Source organism: Phoenix dactylifera, unplaced genomic scaffold, assembly GCF_009389715.1.
Source record: "Phoenix dactylifera cultivar Barhee BC4 unplaced genomic scaffold, palm_55x_up_171113_PBpolish2nd_filt_p 000204F, whole genome shotgun sequence".
Lineage (NCBI taxonomy): Eukaryota > Viridiplantae > Streptophyta > Magnoliopsida > Arecales > Arecaceae > Phoenix > Phoenix dactylifera.
This window is the reverse complement of record NW_024067722.1, coordinates 354,722-375,039: the sequence shown is the minus strand read 5'-3', so window position 1 is coordinate 375,039 and position 20,318 is coordinate 354,722. Positions and strand designations below refer to the sequence as shown.

General features: G+C 43.7%; 2 protein-coding genes across 2 annotated transcripts; both read left to right on the top strand.

The window, feature by feature from the left end:
* Positions 1–1,772: 1,772 nt before the first annotated feature.
* Positions 1,773–13,824, top strand: LOC103712048. The gene is made up of 7 exons (XM_008798424.3): positions 1,773–1,954; positions 4,900–7,140; positions 7,278–7,335; positions 10,418–10,566; positions 12,060–12,146; positions 12,353–12,481; positions 13,301–13,824. The coding sequence occupies exons 1-7, from the start codon at positions 1,886–1,888 to the stop codon at positions 13,409–13,411; spliced, it is 2,844 nt and encodes a 947-aa protein (XP_008796646.2). The 5' UTR covers positions 1,773–1,885; the 3' UTR covers positions 13,412–13,824.
* A 1,233-nt stretch (positions 13,825–15,057) lies between these two features.
* On the top strand, positions 15,058–16,012 carry LOC103712047 (thioredoxin H2-2). Its single transcript, XM_008798423.2, has 3 exons — positions 15,058–15,355; positions 15,487–15,609; positions 15,756–16,012. The coding sequence occupies exons 1-3, from the start codon at positions 15,239–15,241 to the stop codon at positions 15,885–15,887; spliced, it is 372 nt and encodes a 123-aa protein (XP_008796645.1). The 5' UTR covers positions 15,058–15,238; the 3' UTR covers positions 15,888–16,012.
* Positions 16,013–20,318: the final 4,306 nt, after the last annotated feature.

Genomic DNA, 20,318 nt, shown 5'->3' with positions numbered 1-20,318 from the left:
AATAATAAAAACATTCACTGGATCAAATGGAAGGGCCAAAAAGTGGAAAACACTAGCGGTCACGGGTTTGTCTAGAGCCACCAAAATGCATACCTTGGCAAAGCTCCTCTGTTTGATTTCATCCATCGGAAGCTCTTCCATGCGCATCCAAACCAAGGCATGCTTTGCACCACAAAATTAAAACAACGGCATGCTTGATGGGGTTTTTAGGAGCCTTGTAGTTTGCATTCCAGGGCTCAAGCACAAGCAGCCGAGACTCTACTCTCATAATTCCCCTTGTGTGATGACTTCTGAATAGTCTTTTTCTAGTTGAAATCAAAAAATGTAACGGTTGGCTGCAATAAGAAAAATATATATAATTTTTTTTTACTAAAACGGATGATTTATACAATTCTAGTATAAACATATTCAAAAAAATAAAAAAAAACAATATACGGCAGAGAGGTGAGCTTCCATCTCTTTGCAAGGCTCTTTCCGAGAAACTCTTGACCAAGTCAGCAGTCCAGAGTCTTCCCAATCAGGGATAGCCTTCATTTTGTGCAAGCTCCCAGAATTTTACACAGGGAGTTCAATCACCTTGTTAAAGTGTCGCTTACCAAGTCGTTCCACCTCCTAATCACCTTCTTAGTCATATACGCCCAGGAACAACCTCTACGGCCTTTGGTTACCCATGGTAGCATCTCTCTTATTGCTCGTGTTCGCGGTGCCGGTGGAATCACCTCTATGGGAGTAGCTTCACACCCCACCTTATAAGATCCAAGTCAGCGGTTTAGAGTCCTCCCAATCAAAGATAGCCTTCATTTTGTGCAAGCTCCCAGAATTTTACGAAGAGGGAGTTCAATCACCTCGTTAAAGTGTCGTTTACCAAGTCGTTCCGCCTACTAATCACCTTCTTAGTCATATACGCCTAGGAACAACCTCTACGGAGGGTCCTTGGTTACCCATGGTAGCATCTCTCTTATTGCTCGTGTTCACGGTGCCGGTGGAATCACCTCTATGGGAGTAGCTTCACACCCCACCTTATAAGATCCATCAATAAAGCATTCACTCGTCTCCTTCCGAGCATTCCACCACGCACACACAGCACCGTCCTCTCCATCAACACACACACACACACACACACACGCGACGGATACAGGAGATGAGCTCGCCTTACCTCCACTATCATCTTAAGACCTGCTACCGTATCGCTTCAGTGTGTGCTTCAGGGCAATATAAGCACTTCCTATGGGCATGAAAAATATGTAAAAATTCATTTTGCATCATGCAGTCATTTGGATGCTGCCATAAATTATTGTGGTTTTTTGAGCTATTTTCTATCCGATCTAGATTTAATTTGCTTGCGTTTTCTATTAGAGTTAGATCAATAGTTATTAATTATACATATTTTTAAGAGTTAGGAATTTTATTTTGATTAGTGATCGATCTTTATGTAAGTGTAGATGCCGTACAGCGTTTCATGGTTATATAAAATTTCGTTTTGGAGGTTAATCATTTTGGAAATAATAGTTGTAGTTCTGACCGTCTTGACGGTGGTCATTTCAGAATTCTTTTTTGTTCACGGTACGACCCTGTTCGTACCAGGAACAACACTTTTCGCTTTTGGTACGACGGGCCAGGCAGTCGGGTCTCCCACTCGACCCAGGACTCTCCAAGGGCGGTTGCGGCCGGAGCGGTTCAGACCGAAGTCCTGGTCCGGGTTGGATCACGAAGCGGCCCGATCAATTCGCAGCCCCACCCGGCTTTCCCTCTCCTCGCCAAACCTTAAACCCTAAACCATTGTCTCGCCCCGCACGCCCCACCGTCGCCTTGACCAATCTCCAGCCCTGCGCCCCTCTCCCCCCCTGCCGCCCGGGGAACCCCAACCCCAACCCCAACCCCGAAGATGGGAGCTCTCACAACCCTAACCAAGTGGATCCGAGAGGACGATCTCCTGCTCAAAAACGCCATGGAGGTAGCCAGATCTCGCGTTCTCTTTGTTCCTTTCATTTTATCCTGATTCAATGTATTCGACCATTGCAATTAACCAACAAATTTTAATACTCGACTTGTTTTCTTTATCTATACTTTTATCTATCTTGAGGTCGTCTAAAACTTTTGATAGTTTGCTCATCCGAAAGTTTTTGCGATGACTTCTTACAATGTATTTCTGTTTCGAGATTTGAGGGTTTTTTTAGGAGGAAATTGGATATTGAGATGCCGTTTAGCTTTATTTCATCTTATTTCTGTTCTCCTCAGTATAATTCTACCAAAGTTTCTCGAAATTAAGAGGAATTAGAGCTTTCAATGGAGCACAACCTCGTGACGCCTCTATTAAATTTAAAAGTTAATACTTGATAGCAATCGCAGGGAACGCCTCGTATTTAATTTAGTTTAACCTTGTATATGAGATGACTGTAACCAGTACTGTCTTGATTTTACTCGTTTGCTACTTTAAAGTTGTGCAAATGTATAATTGTGTGCCTTTGTCACCCTTGAAAGGGTAGCAATCAGCAGAACGCCGTGATACTGATTGGAAGCTCTCAGTGATAAGTTCCTATTAGGGAAAATATTGGTATCACATTAACATAAATAATGGACTATTTTCTGTAAATTGGCTTTATGAATGTTTTGGCTATAAAATCTAACCAGGTAACATGGACCTTGTGTGTCACCATAATTTTTTTACGAGCTCAGATAGTTGCTGCAACCATCCGACCAAGTTTTTCTTATCGCAGAAGGTTCGTTTCCTTGAAAGAGCCAACCCCTTTTGGTACTGCAAATTTGCAATGAACCTCAGTTGGTGTTGGAGTGCTAGTTCAAAATGACAAAGGGGAAAATGAAAAATAGACGCCCACCTTGACTCCCACCATAACTGTTTCTTGACACCTAGCTTTTTCCATGTCCAACCAATATCTCTCCCTGCATCTCATTTGAGAAGTGCATCTTTTGACTTCCAGTAGGGTGCATTTCTCCAGATATTTGTGACTGCATCTAATGGATAATTAATATTTATCAAGCAGCATAATTTTTGGGTCAGCATGTCATTGTTAGTTCTTTAGTTGCCAGAATCAGGAATGGGTGCAGGAGCGGGTCTAGGGAGGAAGACAATTTAAAACCTTAAAATAGGAAGTGCTTAGGAAGCTGGTGGAATTTGAGTTTTTGAGGAGTTTCCAAAGCAAGTTCATTCCCTAGATAGAAAATTTCTACTACCAAGGTTAGTTTCAGAGCACCTGTTTGGTTGCATGTCAATACCATATAGTTTAAAGTTCAAATTGCCTGCACCATTCCCTTTTGTGGAAAACATGAAATCATTCACTATTCTAATAAAGTTGTTTTAATTGGTCGGCAACTTTATCTCTTTGAATCCAATCTACTTCAGCTAGACTAAAGTGAGATTTAGCTATAACATGATATTAGTGTGGTACTTATGATTTTGTTGAAATACTCTCTCTCTCTCTCTCTCTCTCTCTCTCTCTCTCTTTTCTTTCTAAGGTATAGGTACATGCTTGGCATATTAATGCTGCAGACAGCCGTAAACCTTTATAACAATTGCATGTAATCTATGCTTTTACATTGGGGTCACTGAAGTGGCAATCTGCCTTTTGATGCAAATGTTAGTATTATTCAAGCTTCTCATTTTTGTAAAAATAGAATATAAGACTAGCTATTATGTATTGATCAAATTGGTGGATAATAAGGAGGCCCCATGAGGATAGGATGAATATAGAATGGATGAGTCTATCAAGTATTTTTAGGAGGATTTGAGGAAAGAGTGCAATTGGTCAGATAAACGAACATAAGAACAGCAACAGCCATGAGCCAGAGAGTTGTGTACAATGAGAATGAAAGGCCTTGATTGGTTCATGAGGCTAGATGCAAGCCATAGTCGTTCACTAGAAGCAATTCTTATATGTTTGTTGCATAGGATGCACTCAGTTTGATGGCTTGTTTAGAAGAGTTCCATAGAGACTAGAAACTCAAGGTTCTAATCCCCAAAAATCCATTTATTTAACTTGCAGACAGAAATGGTATACTTATTGGTAATGCATTGATTGAAGGGGGGAAGGACGGTGAACACTTTTTTATATAAATAATTATTTGTTATTTCACTAACAAATGTTGTGGGTTTATTAGAAAAACAAATTTGTGGTGTGAATTCACCAGCTTTTCTGGTGGTCACCTATGATCAGGTGGTTGTATTTCATGAACAACCCGATGAAAGTGCTAATACGGAAGGCAGCTTAATCTATAAAGAAAATTGGCAGTGGATGATAATTGTTTAACTTGGAGTTCCTGATGATATTTCTAAGGGTTCGTAGACAATGTAACTTCAGGGCCAACCACTGCATCTACCGATGAACATTTCCTGGGTGTTTGCCCAATATGTACATTTTCACTACATATCCCCTTATTTATAAAATATGTGGATTCCTTTATATAGTTCTAATGAAACATATGTCAAAGTGCTTTTGGCAAGAATGCTTTAAGGATCTGATGTTACTTATATTCGGATGATATCTTAAAGTTTTAACGGCATCATCACTTCTAACATACTACCGATTATATTCTACTAAATTTGAGCCCTTTGGCTAATGTTTCTTTTGGCATCTAGGACCAACCCTACCTACATGGTGTAACCTTGTTTTATGATTTAGGATGGATACGCATGCGATGAGGAGTTTGTAACTTATGAGGAACATATGAGCAGATATCATGAAAATCTGGCCACAGGGAGTGTTTGAAATGCACTATTTTGAATTAGTATAATATTGGGTGATTTGGGTCCATATCAGAAAATTTTTGCCGTGTTTTCATCTTATTTATCCTAGATGCTTGCTTAAGGTTTAATTGCCACTGTTAATGTTTCATTAAGTCTTGAATTTACAAAAGCATTTTTTGATGCCTTGTATATCACAGGCTGGTGCTTCCTTGGAGTCATTGGCTAAAGGTGCAGTGCCCTTTTCTCGTCAATTTACTCTTCAAGAACTACAGGACCGTTGGTATTCACTTCTCTATGATCCAGATATCTCAGCCGAGGCATCTGCTCGTATTATTGAATTTGAGATTGAACTTTCCATATCCAATCCTCCCAAAGCTAATCGAACTTGCACTTCCAAAGGAAAAGATTCTTTATGTGGGAAACGAAAAGGGGACAGCATACGAAGTCATTACTATGCCATGCGAAAGAGAGTTTGTAATGAACCTTGTAGTTCTGCTAATCTGGGCTTTCTTATGCCACAAGGCCCACACATCAGTACTGGCAATAGTTATGGCTGTGGAGACCAGTTAGAACCTCATGGTCAGCATCCAGCTGATGATACTTCCCTAGGGGAGCCTTTCTTAAATTGTTACGGACATCAAGAAACTGACTATCATAATGGACAACATGATTTCTCTGATATGCTGAGGGTTGATTCTGCTGCTGCCTGTGGTAATATTGCTTGCCATGCATTTCGTACAGAGCATGTGAACTCAGTTGAAGATGAACTTCCAGATCAGATAGTAGATAGGGACTGCTTGTATGGATACACACAGAATATTTCCTCTGCGTCAATTGACAGAGCAGGAGAAAATAATGCAAATCAGTCACTTGGACATGACAACATACAAAAAGATCATCTGCAGATCCTTAGAGAGGATCTTAATTCTTTAAAAGCCTGTCAAGATGTACAGGACATTAAGCTACTGCAACCATTATCAACGAGCAACCCATATGACAACGAAGTTACAGAAACTAATCTTGACCAGTATGATGGTAATGAAGATGGTTTTGCAGGAAAAGATAACATAAGTTCGCAAGTTCCAGAATGTGGGGACTCGCTCCATCAACTTGGATGTTCATCTCCAGCACCCGGCCTGCCTGTTTGGGGAACGGTTCAGAACATGTCTGCACCAACTATAGCAGTGGGTATGCACTTTGAAGAAAAAGAACATGAGATTCTCACTGTTAATGATAGTAAGAACATGGATATGCCAGGATGTGATGCTATCACCTCAGAACCCAAGTCGAATCATGGGATGTCTGATGCTGGCTTAGATGACGCAGCAGTAATCTCAGAAAGTGACTTCATGGATTTTTCTAACATAGATTTTGCTGATGACGAGGGGCTCCTTTTCATTGATGTGGATGAGGAAGATATTGAAAATAACTCCTGCCTAAATGGTCTAGGCTCCATGTTGTTGAATTCTCCTAGCGACACACATCAAGATGATGCCCCCAACTCAAGTGATCCCAAAGCTACTGAGGTTTTGGACTCATGCATCATGATTCCTGAAGGGACATGTCCTGGTGGGACCAATGATAATTGTGATCAGATATGTTCTGTCCATGATAATGATCATGGTTTTTGTGTTTCAGAAGTTAATCTGCCATCTTCTTCTTTGAAAAAACATCATATTATTGACCCTCTCGAAGGGTTTGTAATCTGTACATTGAACACAGAGGATCCTGAAATCCCATGCAATGATGATGTCTTTTTACCCACTCAAGTGCTTCCACAAGTTCCTATGTCTACATGGGAACACACTTCTAAGGAACAAAGTGGTCCGATTTCCTCCTCTATCAAGATGTTATCCAATGATGGGAAACATACTTTTAAAGACCTAACCATGGTAAAGGAGGAACAATTGGGAATTGCACATCCTCTTCTATCCTCCATGAAGGCAAAGTCATCCACATCACTAAAAGTGGGCACGATGCTCTCAACTGATGGTTGCACGGTAGAAGCTGAGTCCTTTAAAAGTAATTCCATAGCTGGAGTCTCCAGATTTGCAGGCATTGCTGTTGATGACCCGAATTTATGCACATCAGCAAATGTTGCCTTACCCTCAGCCCCAGTTGCTGCCTTGAAGGAAGAAAGTACAACTCAAGATTCAGGGAAACCTGGCAAATCCAACACGTCTATTGATTCTTTTATAGAGAAGCCAGTTCAGGTGTCTGATCATTCTAAACTCTATGCCTTAAGCATAGTTGATGGTTGCAAAGAGGAAGCAGATATACAAGCAACACAATGGAATTTTGTGCCATCCCATGCAGATTTGGTTTCTGCAGAGTTGGGTCTTTTAGATCCAGTGGCAAATATGTCTACTTCAGATCAAGAAGAGCAAATTTCTGACAGTGAAAATGAAGTACCCAGCTTTTCTGACATTGAGGCTATGGTAAAAAATATCTGGCCTTTTCTTTGGTTAAGTAAAATAATGCTTTTATGTGTTCTTTCAGGTTCCATTTCTGATGATTTATATTCCGGACCTGCAATGCTGATATGATCGTTCTATTTACTCACACATTTTTGTAGATACTTGGCATGGACTTAGGTCCTTATGATCAGGATTCCAGCCTTTTCACCAGGGAAGGTAATACTTGCTCATGGCAACTAAAACATTGGCATTTTCAAACATTAACCCTCTGGTTTTTCTTTTTTTTGATTGCATGTGATGCATGTATGTACGAGCAACATGTTGTGGAAGCAAATATGCCTGTATGTTTTCATAAATGTAATGCAAATATGGCAAGGGAGAGAGGGAAGAGAGATTGAAAAATAATACTCAGAGGTCCACACATGATTTTTCTTGTGTAGCTGTAAACACTCACAACCATTGATTGGAAAAGTGCACATCCATCACTTTTAGTTGCATTGCCATGTTAGCGTGTAAAGGGAGTGCTTAGACCAGTTTGAATGAGCAAGGTATGCAAGGAAACTATAGAAGATCGATTACACATATATGCAAGAAAAGAGATACATGGGTTAAGTTGGATGATGTTATTATGTAAGGAAGGGGAATCAAGTAATGAGAGATTTAAGTGGATAAATGAAAACCTTTTGGAGGGATCCATAGCTTGTGAGTAGTTGACAAATGAGTTGCAAAAATGAGAGAGAAGGAAAAGTTTTAAAAATATAGAATAAACTGAAAAAGAAAAAAGCAAAATATCAAATGGAATAAAGGTGCACCAAAAAATAAATTCGAATGTAAAAATAAAAAAATATTAACGTAGAAAGCTGAAAACATTCAATGGATGATTGTGATGCCATTTACCCTAACGTGCTGGCATTCTGCAAGGTGTGCCGACATGAGCCTTGCATGTTGCAGGGCGAGAGATGCGATTGAGCTGGGGTGTAAGCTTCATTTATCTTTGAACCCCTGGGTGCAGAGGGCTGGATGCCTAGCTAAGGTAGTAGGGAGGTGAGGTAAGCCTTTGTCATAACATGATTGTGGCATGGTTGCGGGGGCCTCTCAGAGTATGTTTTAAGGCTGGGCAACAAACTGCCAGAATGTACATTAGAAACTTGAGGATATCTTGAATTTTGAGGAGCAGTTTGAACCATCAACAAATGGAGCTCAATTGCCCCAAGCCTATAGGAGGTGGGGCCCCTATCTGAGCATTCTCGTGTAGGGATATCCGGGGTGATATTAGTTGGATGACCTAACATATTGCATGGAGGGATTTTCTTCGACGTTTTACCTGGAGGGTTTGTTCAGTCTACCCTATGCATGTTGGATCTTGTACAAGCGGTAGGACATAGTTAGGCAAGGGTTTGGCCCACCCTGATAGGCAAGACTTGCATAAATTGTGAGGTAGTACAGTGCCATTCGGGGATCCATAGCTGGTCAGCCATGGTGCAAAGTGTGGCTGATAAAGTACTGATGTTGGGATATAGTGCCTTGGAACTGGGCCAAGGGGTTGGAGGTCAATGTGTCGTACCAAGAAGTTGGATAGAGATTGTAAAGAATTGTTGTCGATCAATGAACATTTATTGGGATGACTAGGATGATATGTCTCGTGGTGATGTGCAAATATTCTATGGAAATGTTGGGCAATATGGCCATGAACAGAGGCATGCAAGGACTTAGATGTGCATGGTCATCTGTGGCTTCATAAGCTGCGGGATGTGTCAGTTTGGCAATATAGCTTCACGGCACAGGTATTTGGCTTGTCTAGAAGCCTTATGCAATACTTTGGCATTGTGGGGTTGTGCCATGCGTGTTTGGTCTATGGTTATTTGAAGGGTCACAAAGTAGGCTTGTGGATTAGAGTTATTGGATAAATTGTTGCACGGGGTGCTTTATTGGGCAGAGAGGCGTTTGGGTATGCAGTATTTATCGAGGGGCAAAGCCTTGAGACAACACAGCGGTGCCTGGTTGTGGAACACACATAAGAAAAGTATTTCAGTGGCATGAAGGTGCGCACAAGCATTGTGGTCAACTTGACAAGATGAGTTGCTTGTATACACTCCAGGTTGTTGAAAGAGTTCGGTTTGATAGAGGTGTTGAACGGGAAGCACAAAAATGCACGCTAGGTCATATGGCTAGATTGCTGTTGGTTTGTATATATTGTTTGGGTGAGGGACTTAGGGCTAGCTTTAGCGTGTGGCACCCCAAGGCACTGCATGGGTGCCTAAGCTATGTAAACACTCATCATGTGACAATTTATTGATTTTTGACTAACTTGAATTCTTAAATGCAATCTTACTTTTCATTTACTTTTCTTTTTTCTTTAGAGTGAGAGAGAATCAAAATGGAGTACTCATGAAGAAAGGCGTGAATATGACATACCTATTTACAAACTGTAAATATGATGACACAACAATTAAGAATATAAGGAAGGGAGAGTTGGATCAAAATGATTAGAACAAAAAATCTAGAGATCGGATTTATTATAGAATGGAGGTGTTAAAATTGTTAAGAAAGTCTGTTAAGAGGGGAAAAAAATCTGATAGTATACGATTTTGTAGCATCTATGTGGAAGATGTACATAATAGATGAATTCTAAATGGAAACCATTTAAGTCTCTTCTTTTAGAGGAAGGAAATAAATTGGCTTCCCAATTGGTTGGGATATTTGAGACAGATTTTGAGTACGAACCATTTAAAGTTTGGTGCTTTTGAAAAAGAAATATATTTGCTAGCAGGATTTCCTTAATTTGATCTGATTGGATTCACTAGAGAGATGAGTTGGAATCTAGGGTATTTTGGGAACAAAATATAATGGAATATTGCTAGAAATATTCCTAAAATTTTAAACCGTCTCTTTTTGACATTAGTATAGAAAAGGGGTGGATGTATGGTGGACCGCAGTATTAATTTGCATACAATCTTAAAAATAAATGAAATGGTTTAAGCATATGGAAATTTTTACATTAGTTAAAAACCTAAAATGACTTTAAAAGAAATAAAAGGCTTTAGAATGCTAGTACGATGACAGCTAATTGTATTCGACAATTAAAATCACAAAAATGGAATAATTTGGGAATTTTTACTTTTTTCTAAAGGACCATGTTTAACAGATTTAGGCATTATTCTTTGCATTTTCCTGTGGTATATGTAACCATATGATTTTGTGTTGTGTTTCTTATATGCATGTGCTCAGGTGGGACTGCTTACAATATCATAGTGGCATTGCTTTGCTGACCCTATTCCCCTTCTGTTTTCATGACCAGTGTCGAGGTATCAGTCTGCGGGTAGCAAGAAGGCCATCATGAGGTTGGAGCAAGGTGCTCGCTCTTTTATGAATAGAGCTATTTTATCTCATGGAGCTTTTGCAGTTTTTTATGGCCGCCGTTTGAAGTATTTCATAAAAAGTCCGGAGGTATTTACTCAACCAGGCATTTTAATTGTTATGGATTCTGCTTTTACTGCATTCTGATTTTACAAGTATAATTAAGTGTGTAATTCTTCTAATTACCTAAATGGCTTCAGTTAGGGGCTGTCTGGATGGTCAGCCACTCTATAGGGATAATATTTCCAATATGTAGGATATGTGACATGAACCTTTCCATTCATTTGAGAAGAGGAGGAATAGAAAACAAGAAGTAATAGGAATCAAGATGTCGTTGATCCTGCAATTTGAAAATATCTACGGTACTGTAGTTGATCTCAAAGGTTATTATAATATCCCAAAAACTTTGGCTTGCAAGATCGGTCCTTTGCAATTTCTACACGCCCCTCTGCCTCCTCGCCTTGGATAATAAAGAGCCTTCAAGTTAAATTTTTGACCCATATATGAGAAATGATATCAATATGGTAGTCAGGTATTCAGACTGTCTCTATGAGTGGTTGAACTTTTGATCTTGAGGATTTGAGCTTCTATTTACTGCATCTTGTTTTCAGTTGTACCGTCTTGCAGGATGGATCACATCCTTGCCTTGATTCAGGTCCCATTTTGTCAGTTGGTCCTTTTGGAGAATATTTAAGAGGTTTTGTCTTCAATAAGATTAAAGGTGAAATATGTTCCATGCAATAATAGTATGCTGCTGAGTCTTCAAGGAATATATTTACAAAACAGTAATAGGACTAAATATATTGAATGGATCAGATTGTTGGTTAAAGAGGTGGGCTTATCAGCATAACTTAGCAGTTATGAGGGTGTTGATATAAAAAATTTGGCAGAACTAGGATGCTTAGGTAGAAATTGGCTCTTTAAACAAAGGTTTTGCTGGCATTGGTAGTGGATGGCAAAGTGAGGGCTTACTGTTAAGAGATGCTTTGGGCATATGGAACTATACCAGAGATAGTGCCACCAAGAAGCATGTTTAGATACTGGTTTTAGCTTGCAAGAGTAGACCCAAAAACTTCAGTGGACATACTGAAAATGATTTGGAGACTCTTTATCTTGCAGTATTTACTCTTGTATGGGAACCGAAAATAAAGTAGGATTCATGAAGTGATCCCAACTTGATGGCATCATAGTTATTTGTTTTTATATTTATGCAAGTAGCAGATCCAATCCCAAAATCAAAATCCAAACATTATGTGACAATGTGTTTTAGGTGGTGCCCATGGATTGCTTATCTTGGGTGAGAATTTCTAAGTGAAAACTTACATATCGAGTGGTAGTTGAGAATTTCATTTCGTAATGCTCCTTTTTGTTTTACAAGACTATAATATTATCTAAAATGCTATGGGTTTTCTTTGTCAGCAGATTTATGGGATTGCTGTCAATGCTATGCCACATTATCTTTTCCAGTATAAATTTGTTATATAAGTTGTATAAAGTTCATTTGTAATCCACGTAATTAGTTTATTCACATATTTTGTCATTGCTTGCCTCCTTTGATAATTTAATCTTTTCTAAACATGAAGGTATCACTTGGAAGAGCGACAGAAGATGTAAAAGTTGACATTGACTTAGGAAGAGAAGGACGTGCTAATAAAATATCTCGGCGTCAGGTGACTATTGTTTCTCCACTGTTAACTGATAACAATTTATTAAGAAAAAGTTTAGTTAGAAGATGCTTCAAGTTGCATGAATATTGTGGAAGATTGATTTGTGGTCTCATTTTAACTTCAATTTACTAAAATGTATAATTAGTTACCTCGGCATTTTATATGCACCTCACTTTTGCAGAACTGTTTTTTGATCTCTCCTTACACAGGCAATTATAAAGATGGATGATGATGGATTATTTCTCTTGAAGAATACTGGAAAGTGTTCAATCTTTGTCAACAGCAAGGAAGTAGCGGCTAAAAAGCGTATAAATCTAAGTTCAGGTTCTTTGATCGAGGTATGGGATGGTTACTGTTTGCAACATTTGAATGATTACATTTCTTTTGAAACTTGCTTATTATTACATTTTTTTTGATTCATGAAAATGATGATATTGGATATAACCATGGATGCTATTCTTTTAATTACTTCCTTACAATAATTTTTACCATTGTGCGCATGCATATATACATACAACAAAGCCAAATGCCAAAAAGCCTTGTCCCATCTATATGAAGCTGCCTTTACAAATATCAACTAGATTAAGATCCATCAAAACTCGACAATTTCTATGACCGTAGTGCTGAATTTGTTTCACACACTTCCATTTTTCTGTCATTTATCTTTGAAATCAGGCAACTTTTGCTCTTCTTTATATAAGGAGGTAACCAGGCACAGGCAATAATTTATCCAAAGAGCAGTTGTTATGCAGTGTAAGCTCATGCAAAGCCCCCTGGTTTTCCTTTAACTTGGAAATGAAGAGATAAAAAGACAAGGCGGTTTGATACAAGGAAATACATTCATCTCTAAGGCACAAATCTTACATACACAACACTATCCCCTCAAGCTGTGTCAAATAATTCATTTTTATTTAATACTTAAGGAGACTGATGCTTTTGTTTTTTGCTGGATGTATCAATAAACATATCCCATAGGTAGTTGTCATATGGAGTAGTCTTGACACATGCATCTGAATTTTTGATGCATGTTTCTTTATCGGTTTTTTGCTCTTTGATGTTTTAATTGGTGACGGGCATCCAGAGGCACTCACTCGTTCATTAATATGAAATGTTAGGTCGGTAACAATCTAATCTATTGCATTTGATGGTGCTTGCAGATCAGAGACATGAGGTTCATTTTTGAGGTGAATCAGAAAGCAGTGAGACGACACATTGGCCAAAAACAGAAGAATACAAGATTTGAATGGACTCCAGGCCAGAACCCATGAACGGATGCAGGGGATGGTGATTTTGTGGTTGCATTCCACGATCTAAATCATGCATTATTATCTTCGATCAAAGGGGCAGAGCCATACAGATTATGCCCACTCTTATGTACGAGGTTGCATTATTATCTTCGATCAAAGGGGCAGAGCCATACAGATTATGCCCATTCGAGACTATGCATCTTTGTATACATAGATTACTTTAAATTTTCTCTTAATAAATACTGTACAGTGGTAGATCTTTAATACAAATGTCAAGAAGTTGGCAGCTGTTTTGCTACGGTTATGGAAGAACTGCGTTGAAAGCTGAAATTGTAACATGAAAGCTCATCCATTGAAAAGAAGCTGATCTTGTGGTTCCAAGTTTGTAAGTTAAACATTATAGCTTCCTTTCAAACAGACATCAATTCTGCTAATTGGTGTATGCTCCAAGTGGGGTTACTCTGGGCATTTGAATGACTATGATGAAATGTTGCTAATCGTTGGGAGAATAATTTTCCTTGTCAGTAGCTGATATGAAGGGCAGTTAATTGCCTGGCGATAAAGTTTGTTTTATTACCATTGCAAGGGCACTCGATTAGTGGTTTGTTAAGAAGGCAACACCTTCACGAAGAACTTACTATTGTTAATTTGCGTTGACTGTCATTGGAGTGATTGGAGTCGTTGCTTGTCACAGAATTTGAGTTGGAATGATGCTAGATCTCGAGCATATCATGCTTGAAAAGGCCTGAGGAATTTGCCAGTCCCTGGTAATGATCATATTTTACGGTTGGATTAGATGCTTGGTGCCTCCCTGTATTTATTCATTCTTATCCTCCTGCTATCACCATCATTCTCGACCAACTTACTAATCCGATTAAGAAATGCTGAGTTTCCCATTATGGACAAAGCATAATATTGTAAAAGCTAATTGAAGCATGGTTTAAGCACACGACGCATGTGATGCATGCTACCAACAAAGTTCAGAATCTTATACGTATTGGTGGCATCAAAGAAAGATAACCTTATTTACTGAAACTAAAAGAAAAAAAGGAAACACCTTCACGTTTGAATGTGAATGCTTGGGGCTAAAATGCTAGTCCAGAAGTCATATCAATAATAACATGGCGCATATATTCTATTTGAAATGCCCTACAGTCGCCCACCATCTTTCAGATGTTACGCAACAGAGGGTTGTTCCTCCTCCTCGACCCCCCAGATCAATCCAGTCAATCACTGTGGCTGAGTCCCCTTCTAGCAAGATGCACTCTGTCTCTAACACTCATCTTACATGGGCAATGTCTTCCCATACTGCCTTGAGCTCCGCTTTAATAGATGTCAGTCCAGCCACATATCGTCCTTCCGCCATAATTAGCTCCGAGTCATGACTCCTGATCATAAATTTCATACCTGCACTGTCCATACTATTGGACAGACTTCCGTCGAAATTCACCTTCACATTGCCAGCAGATGGGGGCTTCCACAAGATAAGAACAATTTTGGGCTTTCAGATATTTCTGGCTGTCCTAAATGATGTCGTCGTGATGACGGAGGGTTCTAGATGTTTCTAGCTGTCGTAGATGACGTCGTCGCGATGACAACGGTGGTCCCGGCTGCATGGAGAAGGGAGAAACCATCTTCCCTCTCGATAAACAAGTAGGTAGCCGAAACCGTCGGTGGGAACGGAATTCGAGCCCACCGTGGGTGGTGAGAGAATCCGAAACCCGCGTCCAGCTGCCAGCAGAAATAGACGAAAACGGGGTCCAGCAGCCACGCAGCTATTTAAGGGACCACCCGGCAAATATCTTGGGACCATAGAGCGAGTGAGGGAAGAATAACGAGAGAGGGAAAATGGGGCAGCTCTTCTCCTCCCCCGCCGCCGACGAGGGCAATTCTCCCGTCGTCGCCATCCACTCCGAGAATGCCTGGAACGATCATTGGAAGTCCCACAAGGACTCCTCCAAGCTGGTATTCTACTCCTCTCCTCCCTCCCCCATTTCATCCCATCCCTTCTGCCATTTTACTTCATGGATTGTTGCTTAAATCTCTAATCGGTTCGTTTCTTGAGTAATTGATTTGTTGATGGCTTGATGGGCAAGATGGTGATCGATTTCTCGGCGTCGTGGTGCGGGCCATGCCGCTTCATCGAGCCGGCCTTCAAGGCCATGGCAGCCAAGTACACCGACGTGGTCTTTGTCAAGATCGATGTCGACGAGCTCTCGGTATCGGATTTTTTTCTCTTCTCTCTTTTTTTTTATATTAAAAAAAACTTTGCGGCTGCAGAGAATGAGATGGGAATAGGGTTTGGGGTTTTCAAATTTTGATTTGATTTGATTTTTTTTATTATCATATTTTCAAAAATTTTCAGGAGGTGGCTCAGCAGTGGCAGGTGCAGGCGATGCCGACGTTCGTGCTGGTGAAGGGAGGAAGCGAGGTGGGCAGGGTGGTGGGCGCGAAGAAGGACGAGCTCGAGAAGAAAATCGAGCAGCTCAGGGCTTAGAAGGACATGCCGAGGCTTTTATGTAACCATATGATATATATTGTGGACTTTGCAGCCGACTCCCTTCTCCGTGAATGTAATAATTCCTATATAAGTGAGAATAAGAACTTTATTGAGATTATCTATTTTGTGGTTTTATTGCGTACCTTGGAGCAGCACAAATCCCCTCTGTTTGTGAATTGTGAGGGGCTGCCCCATCTCCTTTTCTTGTGCAGAATGCTGATTAATGGTGTTTATTAGATGAAAGCTCAAGAGCCATACTTGAGGAACCAGACATATGGTCCTCACACCAATTAAGGAACAAAAATCATATGAGACAGGGACCATAGGATATAGAAGGTGGGACTCCTATTTTATCATATTTTTTTGAACACCCATTTTTTGTTAAAAAATCCAAAAATTGAATAGAAACAAAACTTCATCTACTAACAAGGCCTGTCAGCCTCATAAGTCTCTCTATTTTCTTTCTTATCAAGACGTTTATCTCATCGTTTTTCTTCTCCTCTCTAGTTTTTCTTTTTTTTCAATTTTTTTTTTCTAGGATCTTTGCACCTAAGAGCTCATGGAATTTAAGGAATGGTATGCATATAATTTATTATATTAGATAAAGCTAAAAAACTATGTATAGAATTGATGAATATTATTTTTTGAAAACTATGTATGAGAAGTATATTAGAGCATTGTTAGGTGCTTATCAAATAAGCTTGCAGTGTGTATTAGAAAGTTGACTAGTGCGTACCGCCCATCATATAGGAAGAATTCTTCTTTAAGATAGGCACCAAAAAAATGTGGCAAAGTAGAAAACTTGCCCTTTATTTTTTTTCTTTGATGCCCACGCCATATGATTCTTGTTCCGAAATAAGGGCTTATAAATGATGCTTATGAAAAATAAAGCTTGTCCGAATATTTATGGTTCGAAAGTCGCTGATTTTATTGGTCCTTTCGGTTAGTGGTGCACGAAAGTAAAATTCTGGTTTTGGGAATCTTTCACATTTTTCGATGCCGAAAGTAGAAACTGGTTCGTGTCAAAGAAGCGCATCGAAAAGGAGTTTAGAGTGAGAAACTCTGGAATATAGAGAGAGAGCCCAACGGCTAGTTTTGACCGGCGGTGTGCGTGAGGCAATCGGCCGGGGAACTGGGTGTTCCGGCAGGTCGCCGTGGTCCACACGACTGCTGGGGTTGCGAGACCGGGGAGTTCTACCGAGCGGTTTCGACTCCCTCAGCAAGATCGGGCAAGCGGCTGAGCGGAGGAAGCTTTGAGGGAGTTCGCCGGCGCCTGAGGGGATCGGGCCTGCGGTATCCTGAAAGAGCAGACCTTCACGGCTGCCACAGCCGGGACGGACAACTGGTAACTTGGCTTCACCTGGTTTGTTGAACTCTGTTTTCAGGTGGACGGCCGAACCATGGATCGGAAGGGGAAGTAGCCGGCGACGACGGAGACGAAGGAGGCGAGAGGCAATGGTAAGCAATCGGGTCGGGGGGTTCGCCCTGCGGCCTGGTCAAGGCCAGGGCCGTGGGTTACCCATTAGCCCACGGCCGAGGAAGTAGACCGCCTGAGCTGACGCTTCCCGGACGTCTGCGGCCTCCGGAGGCGCCGATTGAGGCGGCTCGGCAGGTGTGGGAGGGTCGGGCGTTGATCGCTCGCAGTTTTGGCCGCCGGATTCCGGCGGAATGGGTGGCCAAGGATGTGGCCGCCCGCACTAAGCTCAAGGAAGTGGTGGCCGTCCCGCTGGCGGACGACTTCCTAGCTTTGAGATTCCGGTCGACGGAGGACCGGGATCGGGCTCTCAGTGAGGGGCCGTGGGTGGTGGCGGGGCAACTCCTCGCCATGAGCCCGTGGGTCCCTGACTTCGAGCCTGGGGACGATACGGTGAAAAGGGCTCTGGTGTGGCTCCGGTTGCCGCGGTTGCCCCCGGAGTACTGGTCGACTTCGACCATACTTCACATAGCGGCGCGGGCGGGCCAGCCGGTGGCGGTGGATGGGGTTACCGAGCAGCAGGCGGCGATGGGTTTCGCCCGAGTAAAAGTGGCGATCGACACCACTGAACCGTTGCGGCCCGGCGTCCTGATACAGGGGAAGACGAAGGTGCGGTGGCAGCCCTTCGTCTTCGAGAATGTCCCAACCATTTGTTCTCGCTGTGGGCGGATGGGGCACGTGGAAGCGGCGTGCCGTTTTCCGGCGGAGCCCAGCGCACACAGGGAGGCGCCCCCGGTGGCAACGAAGATGGGGGGAAGGCAGATCCACCGACCTCGGGTGGCGGTGAGGAGGCCCAGGGGCCAGTCTACGGCCCCTGGATGGTGGCCACGCGGCAGAAAATCCCACGGGGGGATCTGCTGCCGCGGCCGGGGGTGATGACCGGACCCGACCCTGGGGCTGGGTCATCCTCGAGACCGCCACCATCTCCGGCGAACCAGCCGACTGCGCCGACTGCTCCTGTGTCCCCGGCGGACACGGAGGGCTGGCAAAAGCCAGCCAAGGTGGCGCGCCGACGGTCGCCACCGGCGGCGGAGGGGGACGGGCTACTGTTGGCTCCTCCTCCCGCTTTCCCTCAGAGCGACCCGGCCGACTGGCTCGGGGACGACGACTTGCTCGAGCCAGCAGACTCGGCTCTGAGTCTTGACTCGGGGCTGGGTTTTGAGCTCGCCCTGCCGCGGGCTGATCCGGGGATTGGTGGATCAGCTGCGGCCCGGGCCCAGTCACAGAAGAGGCCCAGGCCGATAGCGGCCCAGGGTCTGCAACGGGGCCCGGGAATGATGGGCCCGCCGGCCCATGCGCATCACGCGATGGGCCAACGGGCTGATCTGGTGCCGGCCCAACGCGCCCAGGCCCAGGGGACGGGGCGCCGGGGTCGCGGGCCGGTGGGTGCGGCCAGAGGCGCGCCCGCAGCACGGGGCGCGACGCGTGCCCGGTCAGCCCCGGGCCTGCGGGCTTCCCCAGCGTTGGGGGAGCGGGCCCGGGACCTGATGGGCCAGGTAGCCCTGGCTGAGCGGGCTGAGGACGGCCCATGGGTCCAGGGCCCACACGCCCAGGGCACCGGTGATCCGCGGGTGCTCCTCGGGGCGGGCTCGGAGGCCCAGATTCTGTTGGGCGATCGCTCTCAGTCTGATATGGGGGTGGGGGCCCAGATTGCGCCAGACCAGCAGGCTGGCGGCATGATGACACCAGTCTTCCGGTTTGGGCCTCTGCCTTCGGACCTGGGTCAGCCAGCGGATGTGGCCTCAGGCGGACACGAGGCGGGGGGCCGATCCGCCCCTTCCGCGGAGGCCGAGCCGCTACCGCTGGGAGGGGGTACGGACATACCCACCGTTGTGCAGCGTGTTAGGGCAGCAGTCATGAGTGTTGCTCTCTCTGCGCACGGGGGGAGGAGGAGGGGGGCTGCCAGGGTGTCGAGCCTGTGGCCGTCCCTGCGACCCTAGGGGAGGACGGGTCAGAGGCCGACTATGTGGACTGTGACCCATGATGATTCTAGCTTGGAATTGTAGGGGGGCGGCCAAGCCGTCTTTCATGTCATCCTTTAAGCGATTAGTACAGGTCCACTGCCCGGAGATCTGTTTCCTATGCGAAACTCGATTATCCGGCGAGGGACTTGAACGTTTGAGGCGACGTTTGGAAAGGGATTGGGAGACCTATGCAGTTGACTCTCGGGGGCTGTCGGGGGGCATTTTGGTCCTCTGGAGGCGAGGAGTGATGACAGTTGATGTCTTCCACAATTGCCCCCAACAAGTAGTCATGATAGTATCAGAACCGGGAGCGGCCCCGTGGGTACTGTGTGGTGTGTACGCGAGTACGGATTACAGGGCTCGGAGAGTCCTCTGGCAGGAGACCACCAACCTTGCCACCCAGGGTGTCCCGATGGTGATGGTTGATGACTTTAATTGTATTCAGGGTGAGGATGAGAAGCGGGGGGGTGCCGCCTTTACAGATAGGTTGGATAGGAGGGAGTTTCGCGATTTTATACTGCGGAACGGCCTGGTAGACCTAGGTTTTTCTGGACAAAAGTTTACCTGGTGCAATAACCAGTCAGGTAGCGCTAGAGTCTGGGAGCGTTTAGATAGGGCCTTGGCATCCCCTGATTGGGTCCTCCGTTTCCCTACCTCTCGGGTCAGGCATCTGCCCCGGATTGCTTCAGACCACTGCCCCTTGCTTCTATCCACTTCATCGGCGCATACCCACCACAGCCCCTTCCGCTTTGAGAAGGTTTGGCTATCGTACCCCCAGTCGTGGGACGTAGTTCGTGATGCGTGGCGTACTCCGGTGCGTGGCGACGCCATGCAGCAGGTGTCGCGCCGACTAGAGTTGACTAGGAGGCGTCTCCGCCGTTGGAATCGTGTGGTCGTGGGCGACATATTTCGGCGTGTGGAGGGGGTAGAGTCCTCGATTGCGGAGCTGCAGAGGAAAGAGGACCTGAGGGGTGTGCTCCCGGAGGACGA